The 19552-nt window shown below is 38.6% G+C and overlaps 1 protein-coding gene and 1 pseudogene across 21 annotated transcripts in view; one reads left to right on the top strand and one right to left on the bottom strand.

Annotated features, from left to right (window-relative positions):
• LOC100736226 (zinc finger protein 431-like) overlaps positions 1-9866 on the bottom strand; it is a 56250-nt gene extending 46384 nt beyond the window's left edge. For 2 of the 21 annotated variants that reach the window (XR_010051294.1, XM_063260304.1), the window contains exon 1: positions 8598-9662. Coding sequence is in view for 14 of the 21 variants with exons in the window: in XM_063260308.1 (XP_063116378.1) it covers positions 8683-8738; positions 9399-9846 (504 nt within the window). In the remaining 7 variants the exon portion in view is untranslated. Of the gene's footprint in view, positions 1-156 lie in introns of those variants that run through there. The other 19 variants (XM_063260307.1, XM_063260293.1, XR_010051291.1 and 16 more) reach the window with 18 other exon arrangements.
• A 7690-nt stretch (positions 9867-17556) lies between these two features.
• LOC100735945 (nucleophosmin-like) lies at positions 17557-18843 on the top strand (annotated as a pseudogene).
• The last annotated feature ends 709 nt before the right edge of the window (positions 18844-19552 follow it).

Genomic DNA, 19552 nt, shown 5'->3' with positions numbered 1-19552 from the left:
ACCCATGCTTTTCCTTCCTCTTCCTAATTTTATTAATAAGAATCATTCTCCAATCATCTGGCCCTTTCCATGTTGTCAAATTCTAGCATCTGAGCTGTTTTGCCTGCAGAGGTCTCTATTCAGCTTCCTATCAAGCTGCCATTTTTTCCTGCCCACATGCAACATTCTCAAAAATACTCCATATATTAACCCATAAAGCATTCTTAACTAAATGCAAAGGGAGCAAAATTATCCCATGCATAATATCTGATCATAGCACACTAAAATCGGAAATCAATGACCAAAATCCCCTGTAAAACTTGCATAAATATACAGAAATTAAATAACAACCTTCCGAACAACCCATGGGTGGCAGATGAAATCAAAGAAGAAATAAAACAATACATGCAATACAATGAAAATGCAGATACAACATACTGTAACCTATGGGACACAGTGAAAGCAGTCCTAAGACGTAAATAAATAGCAATAAATAGTCACATCAAGAAAACGGAATGAGCACAAATAAATAACCTAATGCTACATCTCAAGCTTCTAGAAAAGGAAGAGCAAGTCAAACCCAAAGGTCATAGAAGAGAGGAAACTGTAAAGATTAGAGCAGAAATTAATGCAATTGAAACCAAAAAGACAATACAAAGAATTAATGAATCAAAGAGCTGGCTTCTGAGAGAATAAACAAAATTGATAAACCTCTAGCCAATCTTATCAAGAAAAAGAAAGAAAAAACTCAAATCCATCAATAAGGACTGAAAAGAGGGAAATTACTACATATCCCATAGAAATTCAAAAAATAATGAACACTTTAAAATTTTTTAATCACATAGGGTGGAAAACACAGAGGAAATGGACAATTTTAGAAATGTATGAACTACCAAAGCTCAATCAAAAAGATGTAACAATTTTGAGTAACCCAGTATCAGCTACTGAAATCGAAAACGTGATTAAAAACTTCATAACAAAAAACCCAGGTTCTAATGGATTCATGACTGAATTCTGTAAGAAATTTAGAGAAAATTTAATGCCAATACTCCTTAAGCTCTTTAATGAAACTGAAAGAGAAGCAGTCCTCCCTAAGTCATTCTTAGAGGCAAGTATCACTCTGATACGAAAACCAGAGAAAGACCCAACTGAAAAGGAGAACTATAGACCAATCTTAATAATGAACAATAATGCAAAGATTCTCAATAAAAACTGGCAAATAGAATGCAGCACATCATCCAGAAGATTATACACCATGACCAAGTGGGATTTATTCCAGGAATGCAGATGGCTCAATATATGCAAATCAATAAATGTAATACACATCAGCAGAGCCAAAAATAAAAGTCACACGATCATCTCAATAGATGCAGAAAAAGCTTTTGATAAAATCCAACCGCTGTTCATGATAAAAACCCTCCAGAAACTAGGAATAGATGGTACCTACTTCAATATCATAAAGGCCATCTATGAGAAACCAACAGCCAACATTATACTAAATGGAAAAAAACTGAAAGCCTTCACTCTAAAATCAGGATGTCCACTATCACCACTCCTATTCAATATAGTTCTAGAAATATTAGCCAGAGCAATCAGACAAGAGGGAGAAATAAAAGGAACAAAAATAGGAAAAGAAGAATTTAAATTATCATTATTTGCAGAAGACATGATGCTCTATAAAGAAGATCCAAAAACTCCATTAAAAGACTACTAGAGGCAAAAAAACAAATTCAGCAGTGTAGCAGTATACAAAGTCAACACTCAAAAATCTATAGCATTCCTGTACACAAACAAAAAACTCACCTAGAGAGAAATTATGGAAATATTGCCTTTCACAATAACATCTAAAAAAAAAATCAGATACTTAGGAACCAACCTAACCAAGAATATAAAAGATCTATATGCTGAAAATTATACTATGCTAAAAAAGGAGATTGAAGAAGATATTAGAAAATGGAAGGATTTTCCTTACTCTTGGTTAGGAAGAACCAACATTATGAAAATGGCCATACTCCCAAAACTGTTACACAGATTCAATGCAATCCCAATCAAAATGCCACTAACATACGTTACAGATCTAGAGAAAATATTCCTAAAATTCATTTGGAAATAGAAGAAACCTAGAACAGCAAAAGCTATTCTGGGCAACAAAGGCAAGACAGAAGGCATTTCAGTTCCTGACTTGAAACTATACTACAAAGCCATAGTGATAAAATCAGCATGGTACTGGCAAAGAAACAGATTTGAGGATCAATGGAACAGATTAGAAGACAAAAACACTACTACAAAGACATCCAGCCACCTGACATTTACAAAGGGGCTAAACATGTTCACTGGAAGGATAGCCTCTTTAATAAATGGTGTTAGAAAAATTGGCTCCCCACATGCTGAAGACTGAAACTAGACCCATACCTATCATCATACACTTAAAGTCAAAATGGATCAAGGATCTAAATATTAAAATAAAAACACTAAATACACTGGAGGACAAGGTAGGTAGAAATCTATCTACCTTGAGACATATAGGTAGGTAGAGAATTCATGAACAAAATGCAAACTGCATGGGAAATACTTCCAAGAATCAACAACTGGGACCTCATATTATTAAAAAGTTTCTGCACTTTAAAAGAAATCACCGCTTCTGGGAGAACATGGTGGACAGATAGCAGCAGCTACGGAGGCTCTCTGAAACACCCAGCTTAGAATTCAGGAACGGTGCTGAGTAAGGAATCATAAGCAAAAGGAGATATGCCCCGGTGACCCAAGAACAAACTGGGCTGAGAGAAACCAACTGGGAATGCAATCCTGGTGCTATAACAGGAACAGATAAAGCCTCAGCATGGAAGCTGGAGCCCGCACCATTGGAAGACGCGATTTGGGTTTCTCACCGCCGCCGCTGCGTCTGCATCAGCTCCGCAGGGAGAGAGACATACGGAAGCTCTGAGAACGGGAATCGGTGAACAGAGTTGAGAGCAGGACGGGCGGACAGCCATGCATCCATCTCCGGTGAGTGAGGGAAAACTGGGATTCTTCCACAGTCTAGGAGACTCCAACAGAGGACATTCTGGGACCGGGCAGACTTGCAGGAACAGGGCGCTGCAGTGACATCAGTCACGTATCCCCCTCTCAAACGGGATTGGTGAGCAGTGCGTAGCCCACGTGACACTGCTGGCTGAGACCCAGTAGGCTAACACAGCCCAGGTCCCAGCTCCTGAAGGTAGATTGACCTGGAGGGGTGAGCCCCGCATAGGCTGCCTGGTCTGCAACTTCCTGGTGTGCTGCAGTGGGTGGGAACACCTAGCCGGCGCAATTCAATCACACTGTGACTGACAGGGAAGGAAGCTGGGCCTCCTATATACGCTTGCATATATAAGGAACAAAGAATATGGGACGAGGCAGCAACAAGAAAGGGTCCTCGGCCCCCAATCCTGAGAAAGAGACAACAGCAGACACAGCACCAATAGACATAAAGTGCTATCTCGAGAGCCTAATAGACAAGTTCAGGAATGAAGTTATTAATGATCTGAAGCTAGACATAAGCAGAATAGTTAGAGAAATGCTAAGCACCACCCAAGAAAAAACAGATAGTGGAATGGAAGAACAGAAAAAGAGGGGAGAATTGTTTAATGGAGAAAATAGAGAAAGCATAGAATATGTGAAGCAGGTTCAAAGAGACTACCAGAAAACTAAAAAGTGTATCGAAAACTGGCATAACAGCTTGAAAGAAACTAAGGACAGATTATCTGAACTGGAGGGCAGATTTGTAATATGGGAGCATGAAATGAAAAACTTCTTAAAAATAACAAAGAAACAAACAGCAATAATACAAAGACTAGAAGATGATAAGAGGGCCTATAACTTAAGAATTAAGAACATAAAAGAAGTAGGGACACAAACAAATGAACTACAAAAGCTACTCACAGAAATAATCCAGGAGAATTTTCCTAATTTAGCAAAAGGTAAAGATACTCAGTTGTATGAAGCATACAGGACCCCAGCCACCTACAACCCAAACAGAGCAACACCCAGGCATATAATAATTAAAATTCCAGAAATCAAATACAAGAACAGAATACTAAAAGCCGTCAGAGACAAGAAACAAATCACTTACAAGGGAACACCCATCAGAATTACAGCAGACTTCTCGGCACAAACCATCGAATCACGAAGAGCGTGGGGGGAAATAATTCAAGCTTTGAAAGATAATAATCTCCAGCCAAGATTGATATATCCCGCACAACTATCCCTGGAAATTGATGGAAAAACAAGGTGCTTCCAGGACAAAGAGGAACTAGGGGAATATGCAACCACCAATTCAACTCTACAGAGAATACTGCAAGATATTCTAAAAAAGAAAAATACGAAGAATCCAGAAGTAGTGGCAGAGAGGCCACAATGAATGGAGCAGAAAACAAAATGAAGAAGACAAACTGACAACTAATGACAGAAAAAGAGCTCAACAGAAATGAGGCAGAGAAGACTGGATGATAGGAACAGCTATTTTGGAGAAAATGACGTCTTAAGAGGTAATACTGATTTAGTATCATCTTGTTTTGAAGTCTCATCAAGCTTTTGTTCTTCTGTCTCCATTCGTCTAAACAGGTGGTATCTTATTGGATTTTATTACATATGATAGTATAAGCAAAACCTTTTATAGACAAGGAGATTATACAGAAACCATTGTTCATTTTCTGTTAGTTGATTCTAAATACCCTGTAATATTGTCATTCTCTTAAATGGTTTTACATTGTTTTGATATATTTGATGCTACAGTATATGAAGTTATACTCAAAGATTTCAAGGAAAGAGACAATATGGTATCTGCTTTTATGTTGGGATAATATTGTGGTGAAACACTATTTTGCTTAAATTGTTATGTTTTGATCTGCGCTGATTTGCTGTTATACCTTCTTTTATCTCAATCTCCATTTTATTATTTACTTTTTTTATCCTTTTAAGGGAAAAATAAATTTAAAAATAGCAGGATATATTATAGTAACCCACTTTGACTTTCCATTATCTTGATTTAAAGCCCTGTATTGCTCTCACCATCTTGATTTGACTGATGTTCCTCTATTCTGTTTCGCTTGATAGTACCAGGTTCTAAAGTTTAGGCAACAGCTGTGAAGATAGTGGGATTCATTATGATGCCCATTCTGGTTGACTATTATCTACTTTTGAAGACCTATAATGTCTCCAATGTTTTGGTTTTGTTCTTTACTGTTTTGTTCAAATTTTATTATAACTAATGATATAGGCAATTCTATTAGAGATAGCGGGAGGCATTATGGTAACCATTGTTGATCACGTAGTATTATGATTTTACATTATCTATTATGTCCAACCTTTTGATTTGACTGACTATTCTGTTATGTCACATTTGGTTCTACTCTCTTCCAAAAAAGTAATAAGAACTGTGCGAGCAACAAAACCCAAAATGTGTAATTGTCATTGTGCAAAAGAGAGGAAAAGAAAGTGCTCTAAATGCTATAACTGCATGTATATTTACGTGTATAAGATATATAATGATATTACTGAGTTTTGTTGGATCATTGAACAGAACTGTTTGCAGTCTCACTGTTGGAATGTCCACTTTATAAGCTTTAATTTTGTAACTTGAACAATTATTTCTAAGATGACAATATGTAATCCATTAACTAGTGATTTCCTACTGTTTATTTTTTCTGTAAATCTGTATAACTTGTACCCTTTCTCTGCTTTTTTTTTCTCCTTAAATAAAATTTAAAAAAAAAAAAAAAAAGAAATCACCAACAAAGTGAAAAGAAAACCCAGAGAATGGATAAGAATTTTAGCCAACAAGCTCTCAGACTTATATCCAGAACATATAAAGAACTGAAAAACATCAAACTCCCCAAATTCAAAGACCCTCTCCAAAAATGGGCATTGGAAATGAACACACAGTTCTCAGATGAAGATATACAAATGGCAAATAAATACATGAAGAAATGTTCACCATCATTGGCCATTTGAGAAATGTAAATTAAAACAGCATTGAGATTTCTTCTTATCCTGGAAAGAATGGCTGCCATCAAGAAAACAACTGATAACAAATATTGGCAAGAATGTGAGGAAAAAGAAACACTTCTCCACTGTTGGTGGGATTGCAGACTGGTGCAACTACTGTGGAAATCAATATGGAGATTCCTCAAAAAACTAGGATTGGAAGTTCTATTCAATCTAGCTATTCCCCTCCTACGTATTTACCAGGAAAATTGAAAATTGAATTGAAAATGCCATGTCACAGAGATAAATGTGCACCTATATTCACAGCAGCACAATTTGTGTTAGCTAAATTTTGGAAACAACCAAAATGCCCATCAACCGCAGAATGGATGAAAAAAACATGGTATTTCTATATAATGGAATACTACTCAGCTATAAAAAGGATGATCTTGAGGCCTTCATAGCTAAATGGAGGCAATTTAAGGATATCATTAATGAAATAAATAAGACTCATTAGGAAAATAAATATTTACTGATACCACATTGTCTCTCTAGCATAAAAAATAATAAAAACTGACACAATAGCGGGATCCAAAAAGTATAATAGATATTGTGAAAGTGATAGGGAAGGAAAGTGCTCTAAAGGGTATAATGGTATGTAGAGTGTTTAAGATAGATGACCATATTACTTAATTTCTGTTGGATCATTGAACAGAAGGGTTTGCACTGCCAATGTTTGAGTGTGTAGTCACTTTTTTGCTTTGATTTTGTAACTTTGGCAACTATTTTTTTTTTTTAACTTTGGCAACTATTTTTTAAGACAACAATGAGTGATGTATCAACGAGCGATTTTATGTTAATTTTTTTGAATTCAGTATTATTCTACCTTTTTTTAATTTTCTTTTCTTTCTTTGAAAAAAATAGAACTACTATTATGCAATATAACAACCATTCTTAAACTTCTTTCATTCTGTTTTGAAAACCTATATTGTTATTGTTTTGGGTTTGTTGTTGTTATCTCTTTTGCTTTTCATTTTTCTTTTCTGACTTTTTTCTTTAAAAAAATAAAGAGATACCATCTCAAGACAATGAACCCACATTTTTAGCAGAGTTAGTCTAGGAGCTCACCACATTAAAGATAAAATAATGGTAAAGATAAAACAAAAGTTTCACACATCCTAGAGAACACAGAGATCAGAAAAAGTGAAACACGTAAACTCAAAACATATTGCCAAGAAACCCAGTTAAGATAAGACCAAGTCCTGCCCATGTGCCTCCTCTATATCTGATGCATCCCACTAAACCAATGGGATTTTGCCCTTCTAAGCCTTTGGTTGGTGACCCCGAATCAGAGTTCATACTAAAAATGATCTCTAAAAACTACAAAAATTGTCTCTGAAACAGACTTAAGAGATACTTATACAGAATATTCAGCATTCAGTATACCAAAAATGTCTATGAGCCTGACATACTCAATATACCCAGTCAAATCTGGGGACATTGTTTGGTTAAAAAAATAATATCCAATAACTTGAGCTCATAAGGGATAGGCTCATACTATAATCTAGTCTGGTTCTACTGCCATTAGAGTTTCAGAAACTGTGTTTTAGATCTACCACAGACCAGCCAACTGGATCCAGACCACCTGAACCAGCTCATTCTGTGAGGACATCAGGCCAGAGACAATAGTGCTGCCCTAGTCACCCTGGAAGCTGACCAGTCTATGCACAGCTGAAGCTTGAGGGAACAACAACCTGCCTGTGGTCACTCCTGAACATGACCAGTCCACACCAGGTCAAAGTTTCAGGATCTACATCAGGATACAATGACAACGTAAGTCCTTTTCCCTTTTTGTTCTAAGTCTCTCTCTGCCCAATATGGAGCCAACCCCCTAACCCCCATAACAAGATAAATGCTAACGACAGTGATGTGTTCTACTAAAATTTATTATGGAAAACATCAAAGGGGAGAATGAAGCAGGACTTCAAGAACAATTCCCCTCAAACTTTCTTCCTCCCTTGGAGCTACAACTTCCTGTTCTGGTACAGGTAAGACTGGCAGTGATGTACTGTAAACAGAGTCCATGCCATTGTGTTTATGCAGTATTCATAAGATTCTGTCTTCTTTCAAGGCCAAGTTATTAATTTTTGTTTTGGTTCTGTACCTTTGCTTCCCCATCCCATCCAGTTTCTAAAGGCTAATTCTGTCAGCCAAAAGTATCAAATACAATCTTTCTTTTATTCTAACACCCAGCATTATAGACTCGAGTTCCACAGGGTCCAGATGCACCTAGAAGCCTGGATTGTGCAAAATTTCCATATGAATGTTCCTTTTGCTTTGTTCTTCTTTTTGTGTGATGCAGTCTTACTATGTACTTTTGGTTATCCTTGAATGCACTATATAGCGCATGCTGGCATTGAACTCTCAGTGATCCTCTTGCCTCAACCTCCTGAGTGCTGAGATTACAAGCATGAGCCATCATGCCCAGCTTCCATATCATATAAAAGCTCTAACATGAGTACATCCCCTAAAAGTCTGTGTTTCCTTGTAATTTTACAGGCACTCATATACACCTGTACAAAAGATGGTCATTTCACGATAAATATCACAAAAGAAACCACACAACTAGGCATTTTTCTTAATACTGTACTTACATGCAACATTCTTCAACATAAGTTTGGATTTCGGCTAATCTCTTCTTCTCCACTTCTTACACTAGTTGCTCCATTACAGTAAGGACTAAGAGTCACAAGCAATCAGCTTTGTCTTTTGTCTCTGACAGAAGAGGGGTAAAGCTAGTACATTTGGAAACAAAGGAGGTAAGTGAGCCACTCTCTTCCTTCCATTCAACTTTAAACACCACCTTAAAGATTATCTCTTTCCTCAAAAGAGGTACAAGAAGAAATAACAGAAGCCTAGGTCTCCATGCTTGAGGCTGCAGATTACTGATACCAGAGAGGTGCAAGGGTAGGTACCTAGAGTCTTTTAAACACTGGAAGTAAGTTATCAAGGGTCTGGGCCCTTTCTCCTTTTGCCTGCTCCTGCAGCTAAGGTCCGGTGATCTTCAGTAAAGGTGGCTACTTACTATACACTAAGAGGTGTGGCAACGAACTCCTCTTGGCACACAAGATCCTGGACTATTCCAGCTCATTCCACTGAACAAAGCGGCCCACAGCACTCAGGAAGGCGCCCACATAGGTCTCCTGCTTTCTCAGGGGGCTCTCAGGCTGGGTGGCAACTTGAGAGAGGCTCTTCCTTCCGTTGCTTTCTCCAACAGTCTCACCCTTAGGGAACGTGACAGGCGGATTTAACCATTCTGCCGCCCCCAAAAGCACAGAGGACGGAAACCACAATCACCCGCACGCACGCCCTGAAAATGGGACCCTTCCCAAGCGTCTACCGCACTAAAGGCACGGCCCTCTAGGGCTAAATGGGATTAACCCTTCAGCGCTGACCTGGGACCTGCAACACCCCCGCCAGCGCCGCGCCGCCGGCCTGGAGCGAAGCCGGCCTGGAGCGGGGCGCAGGGCGGACTCCCCAGCTGCAGAGCCGCGGCGGGCGCCGGCGGGAGCTCACCGCGAGGACGCCGAGGAAGGCGGTCCCGCCCGCGCTCAGCAGCCCGCCGCCCGGACCGTCCAGCAGGCGGGGACGCGCGCTGGCCCGAGAGGACGCGCGGAGGGCGGGCGAGCCGGCCTGCCAGCGGGGAGCCTCCGTCGGACCCCGAACGGCTCTCGTGAGCGGACAAAGGCGGGGCGGGGGCGGCCACAGACCGGAAACCGGCGGCTCACAGGCCCGCGCTGCGTCCGCGCCGCCTCCAGCGCGCAGGCCAAGAGCGGTGCCGCCGCCTTTCCGCTCGCGCCCACCGCCTGCAGCGCCACCTGCTGGAGCCGGGCGGCAGCACATCACACCCCCTCCTCCCTTCTTTGTGGGTTCATTCCCATTTAGGCCTTGTTTGTTTGTGGGCTCACTGACCCATCCATTTCGCTTTGCTGTTTGTGCTGGCCGACAGTGTACTTTGTGAAAGTTCACTCGGTCAAATGTGTGGAGGACTGGCTGTAGAGAAGTGCTGTGTGTTGAATTCTGTCCCCTTTCTCCATCCAAAAACGTGTGGAAGCCCCATTTCCCATTACTTCAGAATGTAACTATTTTTGCATCAGGGATGTGGTTCAGTGGTAGAGTACTTGCCTGGCATGCATGCAGCACCTGGTTCCATCCCAGCACTGCCAAAAAAATATGACGATAATAATAATAGTAACATTTTTAGAAATAGGCTCATTGCCGGTATTATTGGTTGAGTTCATACTGGAAAGAGGCAGATACTTGATGCGCTATGACTGGTGTCCTTTCAAAAGCAAGGACACCGTTACCAAAATGCAAAGGCCATGGGACAAGCAAGGCAGAGATGAAAACGTAGCAGCTGTGAGTCAGGAAACTCCAAGGATTGCTACCAAGCACCAGAAGCTGAAAGACATGAGGAAAGAGCCTCTCGTAGAAACTTCGTATAAAGCCTGGTTCTGCGAGACTTCGACTCCAGACATGGATCAAGTCTCTCGAAGCGCGAAACAATCCATTTTTGTGATTCAGCCTCCCAGTCTGTGACACCTAGTTATGCCAGTCCTTACAAACTAACAGACAATGAGCAGGGAAGAAGGGTTGGAGAAGGGCCCCAGGGCTGCAGTCTTAGCTTAGGGAGTTAAGGTAATGTCTGAGACTGTGCCTTTGAAAGCACTTAGTTGTTGGCTGCCACAGGCCTCCTTTCCAACAGGAGAGACAGGCAATGGACAAGTAAACAAATTCGCTAATATTTTTTGTGTGCAGGGTTAAAAACCAGGCTTTCTATTGTATCCCAAATAATGAATATTGTAACCCAAGTATTGTAATACTTTTTCCAACTTTCCTAGAATTTCGAAAGTTATATTCGTAATCCCATTGAAACATTATTGGAATGCTGGCAATTCCAATCTACCATCTCCAAAGCAACCCATGGCAGAGTAAAGACACCAAGACATATTCAAAGCTAAAGGCAGCCAAAGGGTCTTATGCCGGATCCAGCTGAGGATATGCTAAACATACGTCTTGATCCAAGACCTCTCCCAGAATTTGTTATCTTGTCCAGAGGGGGTGGCTTGGGAATAAGTGACACCAAGGATGGTGGGAATTACGTGAGTAACTTGAGCTGGCTAACCAGGCAGGGAGAAGAGCATCTTTGCAAAATGCGGGGCAAAGGACATGCAGAAGGATCAGTCTGCATAATTCAATTAAGGTAGCATTTGAATTGTTTTTGGAGGCTGTTGCTTCAGTATCTGATATGTAAACTTCTGTGCCTTGGGGATTCATAGCCTCTTTATTGTGAGACTTGTACCCAGTTGACATTCCTGGCACTGATTGGCTCTGTCATTCCTCTGTGCTCAGGTCTTTTACAAAGAGTGCTATTCAAGGAAACAGAAGACTGCCAGAATGGCTCCAAAGATTACATATCAGTACTTCAGCTGGCCTTATTTTCATTGTTGACCACCAATTGAAGAGAGGAGGGACTAGTATAGCCCTCTCTGTACATATCAGTATATGGAAATAAGATTAATGTTGCAGCAGTTATTCGGTATTTAAGCAAAGTTGCTCAGATGACTCCTACAGCTTTCATTCTTGTATGCTCGACCACTGAGCTACATAGCCCGAGCTAATTTAATTTTTTACTATTACATGTGTGTAGTACATAATGACTACATTCCTTGCAACAAATTGGAATGTGTAAATAATGCATCTTAATTCTTTTTACACCTCCTTCCTCTACTTTCCCTCTCATTGACTGCAATCCCCCTCCCCTATTGCTCCATCTATTTCCCCCTCATTATCTATCTTTTATTCTTCTTTTTATTTGTACTGGGGTTTCTCATATATAAAGAAACCATATATTATTTCAGTTTGTGGTGTCATTTCTTTCAATTAACATTATGGTCTCATTTTCCTACAAGTAAATCGAGTGTATTCTTTTCTCTTTCAGAGTAGTACTCTACTGTATATGAACATCACATATTCTCTACCCACTGTGATGTTGATGAACTTACAGGCTGCTTTGAAGATTTATGAACATGGATGTACCTGTATCACTGTAAATCATGTCTTTAACTCTTTAAGCAAGGTGCATAAAAAGGAAAAAGCTGAGCCAAAATAAATATCTATTTTTAAATTTTTAAGGATTGCAAAATGGTTATCCTGGTTTACAGTCCCACCAACAATGAACAAGGGTTCCTGTTTCCCCCACAGCCTCCCTACCATTTGTTGTTATCTGATGTCTTGATTATGGTCATTATTTCTGAAGTAAGTTGGAAATTCAGTGTTGCTTCAATCTGCATTTTTCTATTAGAGATCTTGAATATTTTTCATATACTTATCATCTACTTGTATTTCTTTTCCTGAGAAATGTCTTTCTCATTTTAGCTGCCCATTTTTCATTTTCTTTTGTTTTGGAGTGTCTAACTTTTTTTTTACATATTCTAACATTTTAGAATATGTATTCTTTTTTTTTTTTTTCACACCACCACTGCTTACCAGGGAGGGGAGGCGCTTGCTTACCTTCCCAGCATCCTAAATTCCAACGTGGCGCGGATCTCAGGAGCTGCTGCTGGTTCTCCCCCTGGAAGGGCTTAGAATATATATTCTAATATATCCTTTAAAATTTTTAAAATATTTTTTAGATATTTGCCACTGTCTGAGGAATAATAACTGGCAATCTTTTTCCACCCTATGGTTGTCTCTTCACACTGTTGGTTGTTTCCTTTGCAGTGTGGAAGCCTTTTAATTAAATACAATCACATTTGTTGGTTCTTGGTGTCATCTGTGCTCAGGAAGTCCTTACCTACACCTGTTTCTTCAAAAGTTGTACCTATTTTATCTTTCAGCAGGTTAAGTGTTTCTGTTTTGATATTAAGATCTTTGTTCCATTTTGATAGCTCCTCCTGACTTTTCTTAGGATTACTTTTGACATTCTATGTCCCTTACAGTTCCATATGAATTTTAAGATTGTTGTCTCTATCTTTCTGAAGAATGTGGTTGATATTTTTATTGGGGTTGCCATATATATATATATATATCAGCTTTAGAAGTATGACCATATGACTATATTGATTCTGCCTATCCAATATAAGGCATATATCTCTGTTTTCAAATGTCTTCTTTGAACTGTTTTTTCTGAGTACTGTAGTTTTCATTATAGAGATCTCTCCTTATTTTCCTAAGGAGAATAATAATTTCGTTATTTTTCCTATTTAATTTTCTTGGTTCCTAGGTATTTAATTTTCTTGATATGATTGTGAAAGGTATTGTTCACCTAATCACTTTCTTGGTGAGATTATTATTAGTGTACAGAAACATCATTCATTTTTGTGTGTTGACATTGTATGCTACTATTATACTGAAGTTTGTTATTATTTCTAGGAGTCTTCCAATGGAATTTTTTGGATCTGTTATGTAAGGGGTCATAACATCTGCAAATAATGGCAACTTGATTTCTTACTTCCCTATCCATATTCCTTTTATTTGTTTTTCTTGATTACTTGTTCTGGGTAATGTTTTGAGAACTCTATTGACTTCTAGTGATGACACCAGATATCAAGGTCATGTTCCTGATTTTAGAACAAAAGTTTTTAGCATTCCTCCAACATTTAATAATATGTCAGCCTTTATTTTTTTCATAAATAGTTTTTATAAGATGGAAATAAAGTCCTTCTATGCCTACTTTCTTCAGGGCTTTTATCATGAATGGATGCTGGATTTTATCAATGTCTTACTGGGTCAGTTGGGATTATTATGTGATTTTTCCCTTGGTTTTCTTTATGCAATGTATTCGATTTATTGATTTGTATATTTTCAACCATCCTTGGATATCTGAGATAAATTGTACTTGATTGTGATGTATGATTTTTTTATTATTTCTGGCATGCTGTTGCCAGTATTTGTTGAAGATTTTTGTATCAAGGAATTGATGTAAAGTTCTATTTTTTAGTGGAGTCATTTCTGGTTTTGGAATCAGATGATACTGCCTTCAAGGAATAACCTTTAGAGTATTCCTTCTTTTTCAATTTCATTAAACAGGGGAGTATTATTCATGTTAGATATTTCCTAAAGCTTCTATAGTATTTGAAAGTGAATCCATTGGAATTGGGGCTTTCCTTGGTAGTTTTTTTTTTTAATTCAATCTCCCTGCCTAAATTGATTTCAAGGGATTTTATGTAACCTTGGTCCACCTTTTGTACGTAATGTGTATCTAAGAATCTATGTATTTCTTCTGAATTCATCAATTTATTATGGTACAGGTTCTCAAAGTAGTTGCTGATAATCTTCCAGATTTCAGCAGTCTCCACTATGGTCTCCCCATTTCATTTCTCTCTCTCTCTCTCTCTCTCTCTCTCTCTCTCTCTCTCTGTGTGTGTGTGTGTGTGTGTGTGTGTGTGTGTGTGTGATTGAACTTACAGACTCGGGCTTGCCTGGCAGGCACTTAAGCCACTGAACTAAATCCCCAGCCCTTTTTCTAAAAAAAAGAATATAAAACAGAACAAAGCAAATCAGAACAGAACAATGCAAGCAACACAGAACTTCACAACAAGACAACAGGAAATCAGCATATCTTGTTTTTTTTTAAATAGTTGTCCTTCATACTCAACACAATCAAAGAAAGCAAAATAGTGTAAAGCCAATCAAAACAAAAAATGAAAGCATTATGGGACTTCAAAACAAGACAATAGGAAATCAACAATAGCTACCATAATGTCTCTTGTTCTTTTCAAAATAGCCGTCCATACCCTCATACACAATGAAATCAAATAATAGAAACAGACTAAAACCAAACAAAACAAAACAATGAAAGCATTACAGGACTTCAAAATCAGATATCAGGAAATGAACAATGATTTCTAGAATGTCTCATTTTCAAAATAGCTGTTCATATCATCACACATAATAAAACCAAAACAAAACAGAATAAAGCAATTAAACAAAAGAATGAAAGCATTATAGGACTTCAAAACAAGATAATAGGAAATCAACCATAATTATCATAATACATCCCATTATGTTAAAAACAGCTGCCCTTATCATCAGACACAGTAAAATCTGGCAAAACAAGACTGAACAAAATCAAACCTATCAAAATTATGAAAACATTACAAGAGTTCAAGACAAAACAATAAGAAATTAACATTGGTTACCACCTTCTCCTTCTAGGTGTTTTCTCCCCTATCACTTTATAATATCTATTGTGTTTTTGGATCCCACTATCTCCTATATTTATGCAAGTGTTTACCTGTATGAGTTCAAATTGTTTTGCTCATGAACATGACCTCCAGTTGCATCCATTTACCTAAAAAGCCTTGGACTAGCCTACCTTACAGCTGGGTAGCTTTCCATTGTATGAAAATACTGTATCTTTCTTATCCATGGTTGATGGGCAAGTTACTCTTGCCTTTTTCTGGTCTCCTGTCACCTGGAACAATTGTTTTCTCCTCTTTGATTTTCAATCTCTTAATTTCCTTTCATGTTAAATGTGTTTCTTGTATACAGTATATTGATGAATCTTGTTTCGTGATCCATTATCCCTGTGTTTCTTTTTATTACTGAATGAGGTCATCTACATTAATGGTTACAACCAGCATACATTGGTTTGTCTCTGCCATGCTCTCCTCTTGCTTTTGACCCTCCACTTTTCCCCATCATTCAATTGCCTGTCCTGTTTGGTGTTTCTCCTTCACATCTGTTCTCTCTCTATAGAATATTGTTTAGCATTTTCTGTAGGGTTGGTTTGGTGGTCATGAATTCTTTCAGTTGTTCTTTATCATGAACGTATCTTATTTTTCAAGCAATTTTGAAAGACAGTTTTGCAGGGTACATTGATCTGGGTTGGAAATTGTTTTCTTTCAGGATTTGAATTACTTCACTCTAAACTCTTCTTGACTTGATGGTTTGTGTTGACAAGTCTGCCGTGATTTTGTATTTCCTTTATAGGTGTTTCTTTTCTCTAACAGCTCTTAATATTCTGTTCTTGTGTTTTTGAGATATTGACCATTAAACGTCTGAGTGTAGATTTACTTTGGCTATCACTAATTGGAGCCCTCTATACCTCACCTATCTGTATGCCAAATCCTTTTCCCATGTTTGGGAAGTTTTCTGCTATTACTTCTGTAAATAGCCTCTTTATTTCATTTATGTTGACCTCTGCTTCTTCACTGATATCTATCACTCTTAAATTATTTCTCTTTGCATTATCTTGCAGTCATTGAATTGTTATTTCCTGGTTCCTCCTTATTTTTTAAATATCTTACCTTTCACAATCTCTAGCTACAATAATGTCTTCAAGGTCTGAAAGTCTATCTTCAGTCTCTTCCAAGCCATTTTGCCAGCTTTTGATTGACTTTTTAATTTCTGAATATCTTTTTAATATGTTTCATGCATTGCAATTCCTTTCTATATTTTTCATTCAAGGTTTGCATCACTTTCCTATGCTCCTCTTTTTTATCTTTATCTTCTTCAAATATGCTTAGCAATTCTTTCATTACATTTTTCATTTCTTCTTTTATGTGAGACATTATTTCTGATTTGATTACTTTTACAGTCTCATGAAGTTGTTTCTTTACTTTAGTTGTTATCCTTTCAGAGATTTCAGGTGTGTAACTTTTATTTTCTTCCATGACTGTATCTCTCAGACTTGTTCTGTGTGGGCTGGGGGTCTGAGACTGCCTTTTGCTCCTTTGTCTTGAATTCTCCTGGGTTCCTCCCAACAAGATTTTATTACCTTGTCCTCTCATATCATGTTCATGTTCATGTTTTCTCTCTCTCTCTCTCTGTCTCTCTCTCTTTTGTTTTGGTGTTTTTGAAACAGGGTATTGCTACATAATTCAGGTTGATCTTGAACTGACTATATAGCCCAGGCTGGCCTTCAACTCATGGCCACCCTCCTGCCTCAGCCTCCCAAATTTTGGGATAATAGGTGTGCACCACCATGCCCAATTATGTTTCTTTCTTTCTTTTTTTTTTTTTTTTTTTTTTGAGACAGGGTCTCTCTATGCAGTTTTTCAGGCTACCCTTGAGCTCACTTCATAGCCCAAACTGGTCTTGAATTCACAATGATCCTCCTGCTTCAGCCTTCCAAATTCTGTGATTACAGGAGAGAGTCACCACACTCGGCTTCTCTTTTGCTGTTGTTGTTGCTTGTTCAGCCCTTCTGTGTTTGAGTATGCAGTCACTTATAGTGAAAAGACCTTGTTGCTAGTATGAAGATTTCTTGAGTTGGTGTACTTTTCAGTGATACACTCAGTGCATGGCTAATTATTGTTCTTTGGCTTTCTCCCAAGATCCAATCATGTCTGTTAATATGGGTGTAGGAGGGTGCAATATAATTGGCCCAGCATGTAACTCCCCAAAAGTGAACTGCAGTATTATTAATGTCACTAAGGTAATCTGGGTGTTAGCACATAGAGAAAAACTTATTCATAGCAACAATTTATCTTGTATTCTGAGTAACTGATTTAAACATAACAGTATGCAATGCATGAACTATTGCTACCCTCTAATCATTATGTTTTGCAATTTTGAGGGGGTTTTTCTCCTTAAAATAAAAAAATAGTCCTGGTGTGAATCCATCCTTTGTATCTATTCTCTGGAACAATATTCACTCATTTACATCCATGTTCTCAACTACCTAAGTGCATGTCACCTTCCTTGGAAGATTTGAGGAATATGGACATGGGCCCCCTGAGACCCCAGAACTGTCTTTTCAGTTGCAAACTAAAGGCCAACAAAGATCATCACTTTAAGTTGGATAATGATGAAAATGAGTACCCAGATGTCGGGGCTGGTACAAAGGATGAATTGTACATTGTTGAAGCAGAGGTTATGAATTACAAAGGCGGTCCAATTAAAGTAACACTGGCAGCTTTGAACATGTCTATACAGCCAATGGTTTCCCTTGGGGGCTTTGAAATCACACCGCCTGTTGTCTTAAGGTTGAAGCATGGTTCAGGGCCTGTGCCTATTAATGGACAGCACTTAGTAGCTTTAGATGAAGATGAAGAGTCAGACAAGGAGGAAGAAGAGGATGTAAAACTCTAAAGTATGTCTGAAAAGTACTCTGCTTCTAGAAGTGGTGCCAGGTTCCATAGAACAAACTAAAACTAGCTGCTGATGAAGGTGATGAAGATGATGGTGAAAGGAGGAAGATGAAGATAATGGTGATGATGATTTTGATGATGAGGAAACTGAAGAGAAAGCTTCAGTGAAGAAATCAATATGAGATACTCTAGCCAAAAATGCACAAAAAACCAAACCAGAATGGAAAAGACTCAAGAACATCAACACCAAGATCCTTCAAAAAATAGGGAAAGACCTCTAAAACTCCAAAAGCACCTAGTTCCGTAGAAGATATTAGAGCAAAAATGCGAGCAAGTATAGGAAAAGGTGGTTCTCTTCCCAAAGTGGAAGCCAAGTTCATCAATTATGTGATGCATTGCTTCCAAATGACTGACCAGGAGGCTATTCAAGATGTCTGGCAGTGGAGGAAGTCTCTTTAAGAAAACGGTTTAAACAGTTTGTTAAAATTTTTCATCTCATTTCATTTCTGTCACAGTTGCTATTGTTGTACTCTAAGAAAGTAGCTTCATCATTTTGTGTATTATAGCAAACCTGTACCGTGGCTTACTAAATGTTTTTTTTCTATCCTTTTTCCCTAACTGTTATGTTAAGTGACCCAATTGATATGTTGAGCAATACTCTCCTCTGTAAAGAATTGCAAGAATTTCACTTAATTGAGATGTTAACCAGAGGGGCCCTCTTCAAACAAGAAGAGTGGTGCTAAAACAAGCTATCAAGGGTTGTTAAACACCGTTAGGCGCCTCTATTCTCCGCTAAAGAGCTAAAGAAGACTAGAAGGCCCACTAATTTACACATTGTTTGAAGTAACTTGTTTATATGCAGGGAGATTTGAGTATGAGTTTAACCTTTTTACCTAACCTTAGTTACTTTTCCCACAAGATAGATACCCCGCCGTTTTCCTGTTCTGTAGCGCGCCTTATTGCCTCCCCCCACCCGCCTATCTGGGCCAAAGAATTTGGGTTTCTGGTGACCTCTCCCCGACCTGGTGATGATCTGTCATAAAATGAGCCTGCCCCAATTTTAAGAACTGCTTAGCTTAAAAGAAATTACCGGGTAATACTGTGGCCCAAACCCCGATCGGTGCTTTCCTTTTGTTCTGTATGTATCAAATGAGTTAGATATCAGATCTTTGTAAAACTTAAGTTCCAGCATCTCATAATTCATGACCCCTTCACACTCACTAGCAAAGACAAGCTGTCCTGAGAAAGCTCCACTTTCTTCTCCAAATATTGCTGCAGGCGTGCCACTCTGAGATAATGTCAGTCTGCAGGATGGGAGTAATTTGAGCAACACCAGGAACTCCCAAGATTGTCAGAGCTAAGTGGACAGCAGTACAGTTTCCAGATGCAGGTCAACAGGTTTAATGGCCTTGCAGGTTTCCCCCCACTTTCCCTTACTTTTAAAAACCCCTTTCACCAGTCTTGGGCGCGCAGTCTTTGGGTCGATCCAGGAGAGACTGTGCCGCCAGGAC

Source organism: Cavia porcellus, unplaced genomic scaffold (assembly GCF_034190915.1).
Source record: "Cavia porcellus strain 051 isolate PalLab524CR breed Dunkin Hartley unplaced genomic scaffold, mCavPor4.1 scaffold_13, whole genome shotgun sequence".
Lineage (NCBI taxonomy): Eukaryota > Metazoa > Chordata > Mammalia > Rodentia > Caviidae > Cavia > Cavia porcellus.
The sequence above is the reverse complement of the archived record's forward strand: the minus strand, read 5'-3'. Positions and strand labels throughout refer to the sequence as shown.